Source organism: Oncorhynchus clarkii, chromosome 13, assembly GCF_045791955.1.
Source record: "Oncorhynchus clarkii lewisi isolate Uvic-CL-2024 chromosome 13, UVic_Ocla_1.0, whole genome shotgun sequence".
Lineage (NCBI taxonomy): Eukaryota > Metazoa > Chordata > Actinopteri > Salmoniformes > Salmonidae > Oncorhynchus > Oncorhynchus clarkii.
This window is the reverse complement of record NC_092159.1, coordinates 17,296,357-17,308,490: the sequence shown is the minus strand read 5'-3', so window position 1 is coordinate 17,308,490 and position 12,134 is coordinate 17,296,357. Positions and strand designations below refer to the sequence as shown.

Here is a 12,134-nt window from a genome sequence, read left to right as displayed (position 1 = left end):
CCTCTCAGGTGGGGACAAATTCCCATTCTTTGACCGGAATGTAACAACAACCTCAGCAGGGCCCTCTTCCTCATCACTGGATTGTATAAACAACCTCAGCAGGGCCCTCTTCCTCATCACTGGATTGTATAAACAACCTCAGCAGGGCCCTCTTCCTCATCACTGGAATGTAACAACAACCTCAGCAGGGCCCTCTTCCTCATCACTGGAATGTAACAACAACCTCAGCAGGGCCCTCTTCCTCATCACTGGAATGTAACAATAACCTCAGCAGGGCCCTCTTCCTCATCACTGGATTGTAACAACAACCTCAGCAGGGCCCTCTTCCTCATCACTGGAATGTAACAACAACCTCAGCAGGGCCCTCTTCCTCATCACTGGAATGTAACAACAACCTCAGCAGGGCCCTCTTCCTCATCACTGGAATGTAACAACAACCTCAGCAGGGCCCTCTTCCTCATCACTGGAATGTAACAACAACCTCAGCAGGGCCCTCTTCCTCATCACTGGATTGTAACAACAACGATAACAAAGATATGATCAAGAGCCTCACATACAGTACATCGTTTGGTCATTGTGCTGCTACAGAATGAATTGTGATCAAGGCCTCAAAAAAGCTTTATATGCCAGAGCTGAGAGAAAAGTTCTATATATTTTTGAAACAATGTAGCGATTGTTTGTGAGAATGTCAACATGTGTAGCATGGGGGAAAGATTCTATTGGGGAAAGGTTGCCATGGAAGCCAAGAAGGGGAGTGAGGTGTGTGCATGTGCATGCTCAAACACACATACATGTGGGGGTCTGGGAGAGGAAGTGTGTCCCTCTGATGAATGGGCATGTGCCTGAACTCAGTTTTATACACTAATTGTAGTCTCACCCATTTATTTCTAATGAATGGTCATTTTTATCCAGGGAACACCAAAAAGCAAAATAAAACACCCAAAATGTAATGAAAATCATCTAAATGTATTTTGTGTGGACAAAGTCATGGAATCTTATGACAATTAGATTACATGAACTACATTTTTTCAGAGAGAGAGAGAGAGAACTTGTAAATCGGTCCAATTAGACCAGAACACAACAGGAGTGTTATACCAGTTTTTTTATTTTATTTTGAAAGAGACTTTTAATTTGAAGGATAGGGGGTGGTACCGAGAACCAGGAAGTTAACATTTTGTTATAACAGATCATGTCAAATTCCCATGTTTATTTATTAGACTTGTAATAATTAGGGTCATTCTGACCACAATGGCTGAATGCAAGAAAGAACACGGGTAAGCTTCCACGAGTGTCAGTTTTTCAAGTTGTCGGCCATTCCCCACGCAGGTTCATTTCTTATTAGAATTGTTGTCACACAATCCAGCCAGCATATGCTACAATTTTTCAGATTGTGCAAAGTGAAAGACTAAACTGTTTCCCACGACTCGTTACAATCGCGACATCGTTACAATGGTCTATCGTGACAATATACTTGCAGGTTACTGTAACAAGGTCTTGTTTGACATGTTTGTCTTGACCATGTTTTTTCTCTTGTGAAAATGTCTGTCCGTTAATTTAACTATAGCTAAATGGCATGTCTTACATTTCTATAGGGAATGTGGGAACGGCTGTTTCGTGGATTCAGTGATTCATGTGGATGTCAAGGTATGACAAAGTGAAAGTATAATTTTGTTAGTACATTTTACATATATTTGTAGCCCATTGCTGACAAGTAAAGTAGGTTTATACACTGAGTGTACAACACATTAGGCTCACCTGCTCTTTCCATGACAGACTGACCAAGTGAATCCAGGTGAAAGCTATGATCCCTTATTGATGTCACTTGTTAAATCCACTTCAATCAGTGTAGATGAAGGGAAGGAGACAAGTTAGAGAAGGATTTTTAAGCCTTGATACAATTGAGACATGGATTGTGTGCCATTCAGAGGGTGTTTGTTTGAACGGGGTATGGTAGTAGGTGCCAGGCGCACTGGTTTGAGTGTCAAAAACTGCAACGCTGCTGGGGTTTTCCACGCTCAACACTTTACTGTGTGTACCATTCAATGGTCCACCACCCAAAGGACATCCAGCCAACTTGACACAACTGTGGGAAGAATTGGAGTCAACATGGGCCAGCATCCCTGTGGAACACTTTCAACACCTTGTAGAGCCATGCTCTGACGAACTGAGGCTGTTCTGGGGGCAAAAGGGGGTGCAACTCAATATTAGGAAGGTGTTCCTAATGTGTTGTACATTCATCACAGTATGTCCAGGCAGTATGCCTATGGCTACTGGTAGCCTAGTTGAAATAATGAAGTTGAACATTAACCTGAAATTGATCATCATGGAATGAGATGCAGCCAAGTAACAATGTGTACGACTTTCATCATAAATCTCGATACAGTCGGTATGTTTAACCTTCCCTCAGGACTACTATGGGAAGACCCTGAAGACAAAGTCTGACCTGAAGAGTAATGCCTGCTTATCCCCGGCTCAGCCCATCCCAGCCTTCGTCCTCAAGGCTCTGAAGAAGATCCACCCTGAAGTCACATCCAAGTGGGTTCACTATTGTAACATTGTACTTACAATGTAATCCCATTTTGATAACATCAGTGGTATCATAAGTCATTTTCACACAGAGTTGCATGTCTGCTTGTCTTTCCGTCTCTGTCGGTCTGTCTGCCTGCTTACCTGTAGATTATTAAGGATATGATTGTTGTGAATAAGACTGTTGAATCAACCATGAATAACTGTTACACTTGATTCAATACACTCACCCTGTAGCCCTTGACCTGCTGCTGTTCTGTCAGGTACTATGGGTGTGGTCTGGTGGTCCCAGAGTGTCTGGAGGGCTGCAAGCTGCTGGACCTGGGCAGTGGCAGTGGGAGAGACTGCTACATGCTCAGCCAACTGGTCGGGGAGAAGGGCCACGTCACAGGCATCGACATGACTGAGGATCAGGTACACCACAGTGTGGTGTGGTGGTGACACCATGTTTTTAATGTCGTAAGGGGCCATTGCTGAACACAACACTTTGTGGTGCTTGTTTACAGTGCCTTGCAAAAGTTTTCATCCCCTTTGGCATTTTTCCTATTTTGTTGCATTACAACCTATAATTTAAATAGATTTTTATTTGTATTCATGTAATGAACATACACAAAATAGTCCAAATAGGTGAAGGGACATTTTTTTAAATAACTTGTTCCAAAAAAATCTAAAACATTTTTAAAAAAGGAGAAGTGGTGCGTGTATATGTATTCACCGACTTTTCCATGAAGCCCCTAAATAAGATCTGGTGCAACCAATTACCTTCAGAAGTCACATAATTAGGTAAATCAATTCCACCTGTGTTCAATCTAAGTGTCACATGATCTCAGTATTTATATACACCTGTTCTAAAAGTCCCCAGGGTCGACAACACCACTAAGCAAGGTGCACCACCAAGCAAGCGGCACCATGAAGACCTATGAGCTCTCCAAACAGCTCAGGGACAAAGTTGTAGAGAAGTACAGATCAGGGTTAGATTATTAAAAAATATCAGAAACTTTGAACATCCCACAGAGCACCATTAAATCCATTATTAAAAAATGGAAAAAAGAAGAAGAAAAAAAAGGAGGAGCTGCAAAGCTCCACAGCGGAGATCGGAGTATCTGTCCATAGGACCACTTTAAGCCATACACTCCACAGGGCTGGGCTTTATGGAAGAGTGGCCAGAGAAAAGCCATTGCTTAAAGAAAAAAATAAGCAAACATGTTTGGTGTTCGCCAAAAGGCATTTGGGAGACTCCCCAAATATATAGAAGAAGGTACTTTGGTCAGATGAGACTAAAATTGAGCTTTTTGGCCATCAAGGAAAACACTGTCTGGTGCAAACCCAACACCTCTCATCACCCCGAGAACATCGGGGTAATCAGGGTTTTTCATCGGCAGCGACTGGGAAACTGGTCAGAATTGAAGGAATGATTGATGGCGCTAAATACAGGGAAATTCTTGAGGGAAATTCTTGAGGGAAACCTGTTTCAGTCTTCCAGAGATTTGAGACTGGGACGGAGGTTCACCTTTCAGCAGGACAATGATCCTAAGCATACTGCTAAAGCAACACTTGAGTGGTTTAAGGGGAAACATTTAAATGTCTTGGAATGGCCTAGTCAAAGCCCAGACCTTAATCCAATTGAGAATCTGTGGTATGACTTAAAGATTGCTGTACACCAGCAGGAACCCATCCAACTTTAAGGAGCTGGAGCAGTTTTGCCTTGAAGAATGGGCAAAAATCCCAGTGGCTAGATGTGCCAAGCTAATAGAGACATACCCCAAAAGACGTGCAGCTGTAATTACTGCAAAATATGGCTTTAAAATGAATTGACTGAGGGGAGGGGGTGAATAGTTATGCACGCTCAAGTTATCTGTTTTTTTTTTTGTTCTTGTTTTGGAGTGTTGTTTCGGTCCTGGGAACACATCTGTTTTTCTGTCTTTTATAGCTTGAGGTTGCCAGAAAGTACGTGGACCACCACACGCAGGAGTTTGGATACGAGAAGCCCAACGTGGACTTTGTTCAGGGCTACATCGAGGCTCTAAAGGAGGCTGGACTCAAGGAGAACTCCTTCGATATCATCATGTAAGATGCCATTGTTGGTTGTTTGTTTACCCTTGAAAGGTTACAGTAATATCATAGTGATTAGTGTACGGTGAGGGTTCATTATTTGCCCCTTTTTGTTGTTCGACAGATCCAACTGTGTGGTGAATTTGTCCCCAGACAAGAGAAAAGTATTGAGTGATGCTTACCGCGTGCTGAAGGTACACTGTGCTATACTCTATCATGTAGAAATCAGCTAATTACAACCAACAAAACTTCAATGAACCCTTTCAAGCTTGTAAGGAAGGTTCATGTCATGTTCCAGTCCTTAGAAGTAAAATGCTGTTACTGTACTTAAACGTGTCGGTGAAAAGTCATTAAGAAAGAGAATCCTTTCTTGGTGACATTGAAAAGCAGAAGACACATTTCAGTTGACTGCTTCGTTGTACAACTGACTAGGTATCCTTCTTTCACATCTTCTAAGCCTAAAGATGTGTTGCTACTTTCTCTGGTTGTCAGGATGGCGGAGAGCTGTACTTCAGTGATGTCTATAGTAGCCGTAAGCTCTCCGATGAGATCAAGAATCACAAAGTCCTGTGGGGTGTGTATGTCTACCAACCAGCTTCTGTATTACATTTTTACACTGCTTTAGACTGTTTCTACCTGCTATTTATATGTGTAGTACCGGCAACCGTTAATAACCTCGGTGAACTGTAGATGTTAATGCTGTCGTTAGGGGAGTGTTTAGGCGGAGCGCTTTGGTGGGAGGACCTAGTGCGATTTGCTCAGGAGGTGGGATTCAGCCCCCCGCGATTGGTCACGGCCAATGTCATCACCGTGGACAACATGGAACTGGAGGCCATCCTAGGTGAGACGTGTTTGACTCGTCTTAAACATGAGGCGGTGACACTTTTTCCCCATCAGCTCTTTAACCATATAAGTTACCATATAGAGGTTACGTTGTTATAACATACTGGGGTCTATATCATTGATACATGGGACATTTTGAAGATTGACTGTTCAAAACATTGATATTTCCTCTGGAACTACAGGCGACTACCAGTTTGTCTCTGCCACCTACCGTCTCTTCAAGGTCCCCAAAATCTCTAACAAAGCCTCTCTGGTCATATACAATGGCAACATCACTGGTTTTGGGGAGAGTCTGGAGTTTGACGCTCAGTACACATTCAAGGTTTGTACAAGATACTGTTTTGTGTATTTTCTGCCAAATGGAGTTTGGCTTTGCTCCTCTCCAATGTGAGTATGTTTGTGTTGTATGGGGAAGTTGAAAGCAGAGCAGAAAACACATTTCTGACGTAACAGTTTGGCAAATAAAGTTATATTGGATCATTTTGATCCTAGATCTGTGCCCGGTGTGTTTTACACTGAGTAATATTTGTGTTTGTGTGTGTCTCCGCCAGGTGGATGAGGTAGTGGAGGTGGATGGAGAGGTGGCCAGCATCCTCAGCCACTCCAGGTTTGCTGAGGAGTTCACTTTCCAACCGCCCGGGGGACCTGCTGGATGTGGTGTAAAGAAACCCAAGGTTTGTGCCAATACCAGGACAATGGCACCTAATGTGTCATAATACTCTTTGAGTTTTAGATGTGGTTGCAGGGTGTGTGTATAAATGTCATGATTGTGTGTGTGTGTGTGTGTGTGTGTGTGTAAAGTTCATGACACATCCACTGGCACCTTCCCACTGTGAATTCCAAATTGACCCCTAGCCCCTACCCACGCACCAAGGTCAAGCAGATGTGCTGCAGTCACAACTAGGCTGCGTTAAAGTCCTGCTGGGAACCTTTAACCAGGAAGGAATGCATGTCCTCCCGTCAGCCAATGGAATGTCTCAATGTCTTCTTATCATGGTCCCTGAAACCACACGCACAAAACACACACACACACACACACACACTGAGGACTATATTTGGTTTGATTATGTTTCCTACAGTTTGAGTCTTTTCATACTCCCTACACATTCTTCAGGCTGTGGGTGTTCAGTTTAGCCTTGATCCTAAGGAGGCTGAGGCTGGTTGAGGTCTCATCCAGGTTCTATTCTCGTGACTAGTTTTACAATGCTTCATACACAGTATTATAACCGCATCATAATGCATTACACCTGTTGTCTCTCAGTAAAGGGTTACTAGTAGCTTTGGGACACATCAACGGTAGTCTGTGTGTTGGTTGAACTCCCTGAGTTCTGCATCGTTCTGGTGGTTGGCGAAGGAAAATAACCATCCCACATTGTAGCCGGCTTCACCTACAACAACAAAAGTTTCCTGTCAACAACAGCATATGTATAATCTCCAGGAACTCTACTTACCAGACATAAAGTGAAATGTGTCCCTCGCTATCAAATAAACATCTGAATCCAACTTTTGTCCAAACCGCATCATATTCCTGCTGTGTGAACAGTGGTAGATTTCATGGGAGGAAGTCTTGTGTGAAGGGAGGGGTTAAACTTGGAAGGAATAGGGTGCGGTTCGGGTAAAAGTTGTATTCTGATGTTTATTTGATAGCGAGGGACACATTTCACGTTATGTCTGGTAAGTAGAGTTCCTGGAGATTATACATATGCTTTTGTTGACAGGAAGTTTTTTGGGGTGTAGCTGACTATATTGTGGAATGGTTACTTTCCGTCACCAACCTCCCAGAACGAGGCACAACACAGGGAGTCCAACCAGTACACAGACTACTGATGTTGTGTCCCGAAGCTACTGGTAACCTTTTACTGAGAGACAATGGGTGTTGTGTCCCAAAGCTAGTTACCAGGTACTTTATTTAGTTCGCTCCTAACTGTAGTTTAGATTATTATCTCTACCTTTTAGACTCTCTGTTGCAAGTGAACTCAAAGGGCAAACAGACCTGGGTCCGTATCCACAAAGCATCTCAGTGTAGTAGTGCTGATCTAGGATCTGTCCATATAATCTTGTCTTATAATGACCTAAAAGGCAAAAACTGATCCTAGATCAGCATTCCTCCTCTGAGATGCTTTGTGGATACGGGCCCAGGTCATGATCTCATGCCGTAATAAACTGTATGGACAGCTTGTACAAGCTACAGCTTCAGGCAAACGGTGAAAAGATAAACTAGTGGCAGATAACAAAACGTATTGCATAGTCACAAATGCCCGTCCAGGGTCGCCGACAGCTGTTTCATAAAATGACAACGTGGAGTTTGATATGTAATGTAATAAATGTGATTCATATTTAAATGGCATTTCTCTGTAATTCACTTCAAATACATTGTTGAATTGACTAGAGGTTATATGGAATGGACCCTAACCTTGTTATCATGTAAGGTTATTACATAATGCACTATCATGACGTTGTGTAAATATGGCACGCGGTGTTTCTCAGTGATTTTCCCAGGGAAACCCTGTGCCGTGTGTCATTGCAGGTGGGCACGGTGAATCCCTTTGAACTGGTGCTGCAGCTGGGGAGTGCAACTGTCTCTTCTGCCACAGGGGGGTGCTGTGGCGCAGAGTCATCCTGTTGCAAGTGATGGCGTACCCAAGATACGAGAGAGACACAGAGAATGATTATACTCTGTATGAATGAACAATAATTGTAATTCATGTCAAACTATGGATCTTTGTCAAGCCTTAAGTTAGGCTCATGTAATAATTGTATAACTGTGTGGATATATTGACATAATACACACATTTCCGGCAGTGAAGAAGTGGTCAGTGTCTCTCTTTAATGAAGTAGGCCTTAGATTTCAAGATGGGTGTGTGGGAGAGAAATGCAAAAAATATATCCACCTCAGTGGAGGCTGGTGTGAGGAGTTATTGGAGGATGTGCTCATTCTAATGGCAGCAATGGAATGAATGGAACGGTATCAAACATATGGAAACCACGCTCGACTCCGTTCCATTAATACCATTCCAGCCATTACAATGAGCCCGTTCTCCTATATCTCTTTCCACCAGCCTCCACTGATCCACAGGGGAACGCACACTCGGGATATCAGTTATATTATTAGTATTTTCATTCCATAAACACCCAAAGTTTGGACTAGGTATTTTTCCAAGGGTGTGCTTTGTGAGGAAACTCCTGCAGTCTGTATTCATACAAGTTCAAGTGAACAACGGGTGGCAACAATTAGTCATTTCAATTAGACAATTGGTTAGCAATCAAGTCACAGTTGACAATCTATTTCTATATACAATGTTTACAAAGGTATACATATTAGACAACACATTTAGACAGAATCATAGGTCAACATGAGTGTACAAAACATTAAGAAAAGCTTCCTAATATTGAGTTGCACCCCCCCTCTCAGAACAGCCTCCATTCATCTCGGCATGGACTCCACAAGGTGTTGAAAGCGATCTACAGGGATGCTGGTCCATGTTGACTCCAATGCTTGCCACCATTGTGTCAAGTTTCTACTTGTGTGTGTGTGTACTGACATGTATGTGTCACTGATAGACACACACACACACACTACATGTTAATGTTTTTAGATGTATGTAAATGGTCTTTTTCATTGTCTGTCAGACCCCAGTAAGACTCGCTATTGGTGTTGGCTAATTGGGATCCTATTTAATCAACATCAAGTCAAGTTGGCCTTATGTCCTTTGGGCGGTGGATCATTATTGATACACACAGGAAACTGTTTGAGTGTGAAAAACCAGCATAATTGCAGTTCTTGACACAAATCGGTGTGCCTGGCACCTACTACCGTACCCCGTTCAAAGGCGTCTTGTCTTGCCCATTCACCCTTTGAATGGCACACATACACAATCCATGTCTCAGGGCTTAAAAATCCTTCTCTAACTTGTCTCCTCTCCTTCATCTACACTGATTGATGTGGATTTAACAAGTGATGTCAATAAGGGATCATAGCTTTCATCTGGATTCTATGTCAAGGATGGGAACCTTTGACTCATCACGAGGGGCTGCAGGGCTAGTGGGTCTGTGTCACAGGTTGGTGGCACTTTAATTTGGGAGGACGGGCTCGTGGTAATGACTGGAACAGAATCAGTGGAATGGTATCAAACACATGGTTTCCAGGTGTTTGATGCTATTCCATTTGCTCAGCAGCCTCCACTGGTCTGCATACCCACATACATAACCCCCTCCCCACCTTGCAGGCAAAACATTTTAGCAGTCACCATCATGATAGCTGAAGAGGGGAAAAATGGTTTAAGTTAGTTTCCTGCAATTCTGCACGTTTTGCCATTGGCCTTAGAGAGAATGTTGCCGTTTAACAGCGAATTTCCTGCTATTCTACACATTTTGTCATAGTGTGGAGGCAAATGTTAACTCATGATAACTCATGATCAATGTGCCATACGCCCGTCGGTAATTCGACCATGCTTACAACACGTTTGGATAGCTGGCCACTAGACTCATTTAACAATCAAACAAACGTAGCTGACATGGGGTAACTGAGTGACTGCTGATGCATAACCAAATTGCATCTTGTGTATACTATTATTCTAACTCTCAGCCGTATGTTGAGACCCCGACTGAGTTAAAAAGAAATATTCCGCCGGCCTACAAAAGGGCCGCATGCAGCCAGATGCCCATCCCTGGTCTATTTCATTGGAAGAGCAGGTGTTCATAATATTTTGTGAACCATTTTATCAAATAAAATAACATCGTATTGGTCGCATACAAATATTTCGCAGATGTTATTGCTGGTGTAGCGAAATGCTCCCGTGTGACTTGTGCAAAGGTGAAACAATATTGATACAAATAAATCCCAACAAAACATGGCTGTGATACAGTAGGCTAAATGTTTTATATCAGAAAGAGATCCTCATTACGTCCCTAGGGGACACCGTGTCCAGGTAGTGGATCAAGACGCATTATCGTTTTACTAGTTTATCATCCCTAAAGGGCATGTGAGCCTTCTCTATCGCGATGAACTTGATCGAGTGTTGCAATGTCCTGATGGAATTCTGTGCTTGGCGACATGCTGATTGTTTCTACGAATGGATTTGCCTTGTGTTTCGGTGATGCGGACCTTACGTTGTCGTTTAGCGCGTAGGCCTACGCTGTCCATTAGCCAGTTCTAGAGAATTTGTAGGAACTGCTCATCCATATCTGTATGTGAGACTAACACTGCGTCTTTGACCTCCCGCTTCCAGGAACAGGGATACAAGGACATCTGGATTATTAAAAGACGGGTAAACGACACTGAGAGAGATCAATTGCTGAGGCATGCATAAAATTGAGATTTTTTTTGTGTGTGTTTTCACTTCTACCTTTACACCGCTCTTGAGCAAATATGAACATTTTAAGTAAACATTGGCACATATTGACGTCTGATTCCAAATTAAAATGTGTAGGCTATTCAAAGACCCTCCCCTGTTCGCCTATAGGAGAGCACGCAATCTCAGAGATGCACTGTTCCAATCAGATGTGGGTGCGCATCCACTACATCCATTGTCATAACACCTATAGACTAGTTAGCTGACGACGTCTAGAAAACTTTGCGCGCGCTTCAAAGGCGCAGAAGTCCATGTGTTGTTATGGTTCTGGATGGCCAGATAGCTAGCAAAAATGACAAGAGACCGCCCTGTGGTGAATTGTAAGTGTCTCGTTTCCGCTGGTTGTATCTTGTTCTTGATACCAGGTATTTTTGCTGTTGTTGGTTATTTGACTGTCACCTCAATGATGACATGGCTAACATTCAAGCTACCTAACCAACAACTGTAACAATGTATTTTAGAGACAACAAGTGTTCGTGGTGCAACTGTATTTATGTTTTCCAATAAATATTGGCGACTAAGTGTAGTTTACACGTTATCAACAATCTAAGCCAACCCTATCGGTTTTGTCCCATAGTTAAACAACCAGCCCCTGAAGAGCACGGAAATATTCCATCACCCGAAAACAGGAAGAAAAAAACATATATATCTGTAGTAGAACCATATGTGCTTCATCTGATGTTGTTTATTTGCTTTGTTCCATGTTCTGATATGTCAGGCAGAATAGGCCTATTATCCATGAGTTGACATGCGTGCCTTTGTCATCATCATCCCCGATTGGACAGATAATGACTCTACTACCTCAATGTGATGTTGTGATACTATCCTACCTAACCCTCCGTTTTTTAAACTATGCCCAATACCTACTTTGTGAAAGTAGCCCATTTGAAATGTGATTCATGCATAACACCGCATCATGCGTAGGCTAAATTGCCTATTAATGATGGGTGATTAATTAAGGAATGTGCACACTTTGTACGATATAAATAATTATTTTTTCACACCAGAACATTGTAGGCTACAGTATTCCAAATAAAATGTCTTATACATGCGTCTGGGCATTTTGCGTAATTATCTGTTTATTAGGCTAATATTACGCATGGCAATTACTGCACGTTTTGTCTATCTATATCATTTCCAATGCCTATCATGCATTTGTATTGGTTTGGTTGGTCAACCAACCCTCCCTACAATTAGGCTTTGCAGATCATCTTTAAATAGCATACAAGACATACCATACCCTAAGCTATAAAATGCATTGTGACTGCTTGTTTGGTCATCTTAAGGAACTAATCTAAAATGTCACATAGCCTAAAAGCATGCATTCCATTCAGCCCGCTGAAACAACTCTCTCCCTCTACC

At 42.6% G+C, this 12,134-nt stretch overlaps 1 protein-coding gene across 1 annotated transcript; it reads left to right on the top strand.

Moving 5' to 3' along the window:
• The first annotated feature begins 1,122 nt into the window (after positions 1-1,122).
• Positions 1,123-8,232, top strand: LOC139424526 (arsenite methyltransferase-like). Its single transcript, XM_071176453.1, has 11 exons — positions 1,123-1,274; positions 1,593-1,644; positions 2,408-2,535; positions 2,790-2,940; positions 4,457-4,593; positions 4,703-4,772; positions 5,071-5,152; positions 5,288-5,419; positions 5,604-5,743; positions 5,973-6,095; positions 7,949-8,232. The coding sequence occupies exons 1-11, from the start codon at positions 1,249-1,251 to the stop codon at positions 8,051-8,053; spliced, it is 1,146 nt and encodes a 381-aa protein (XP_071032554.1). The 5' UTR covers positions 1,123-1,248; the 3' UTR covers positions 8,054-8,232.
• Positions 8,233-12,134: the final 3,902 nt, after the last annotated feature.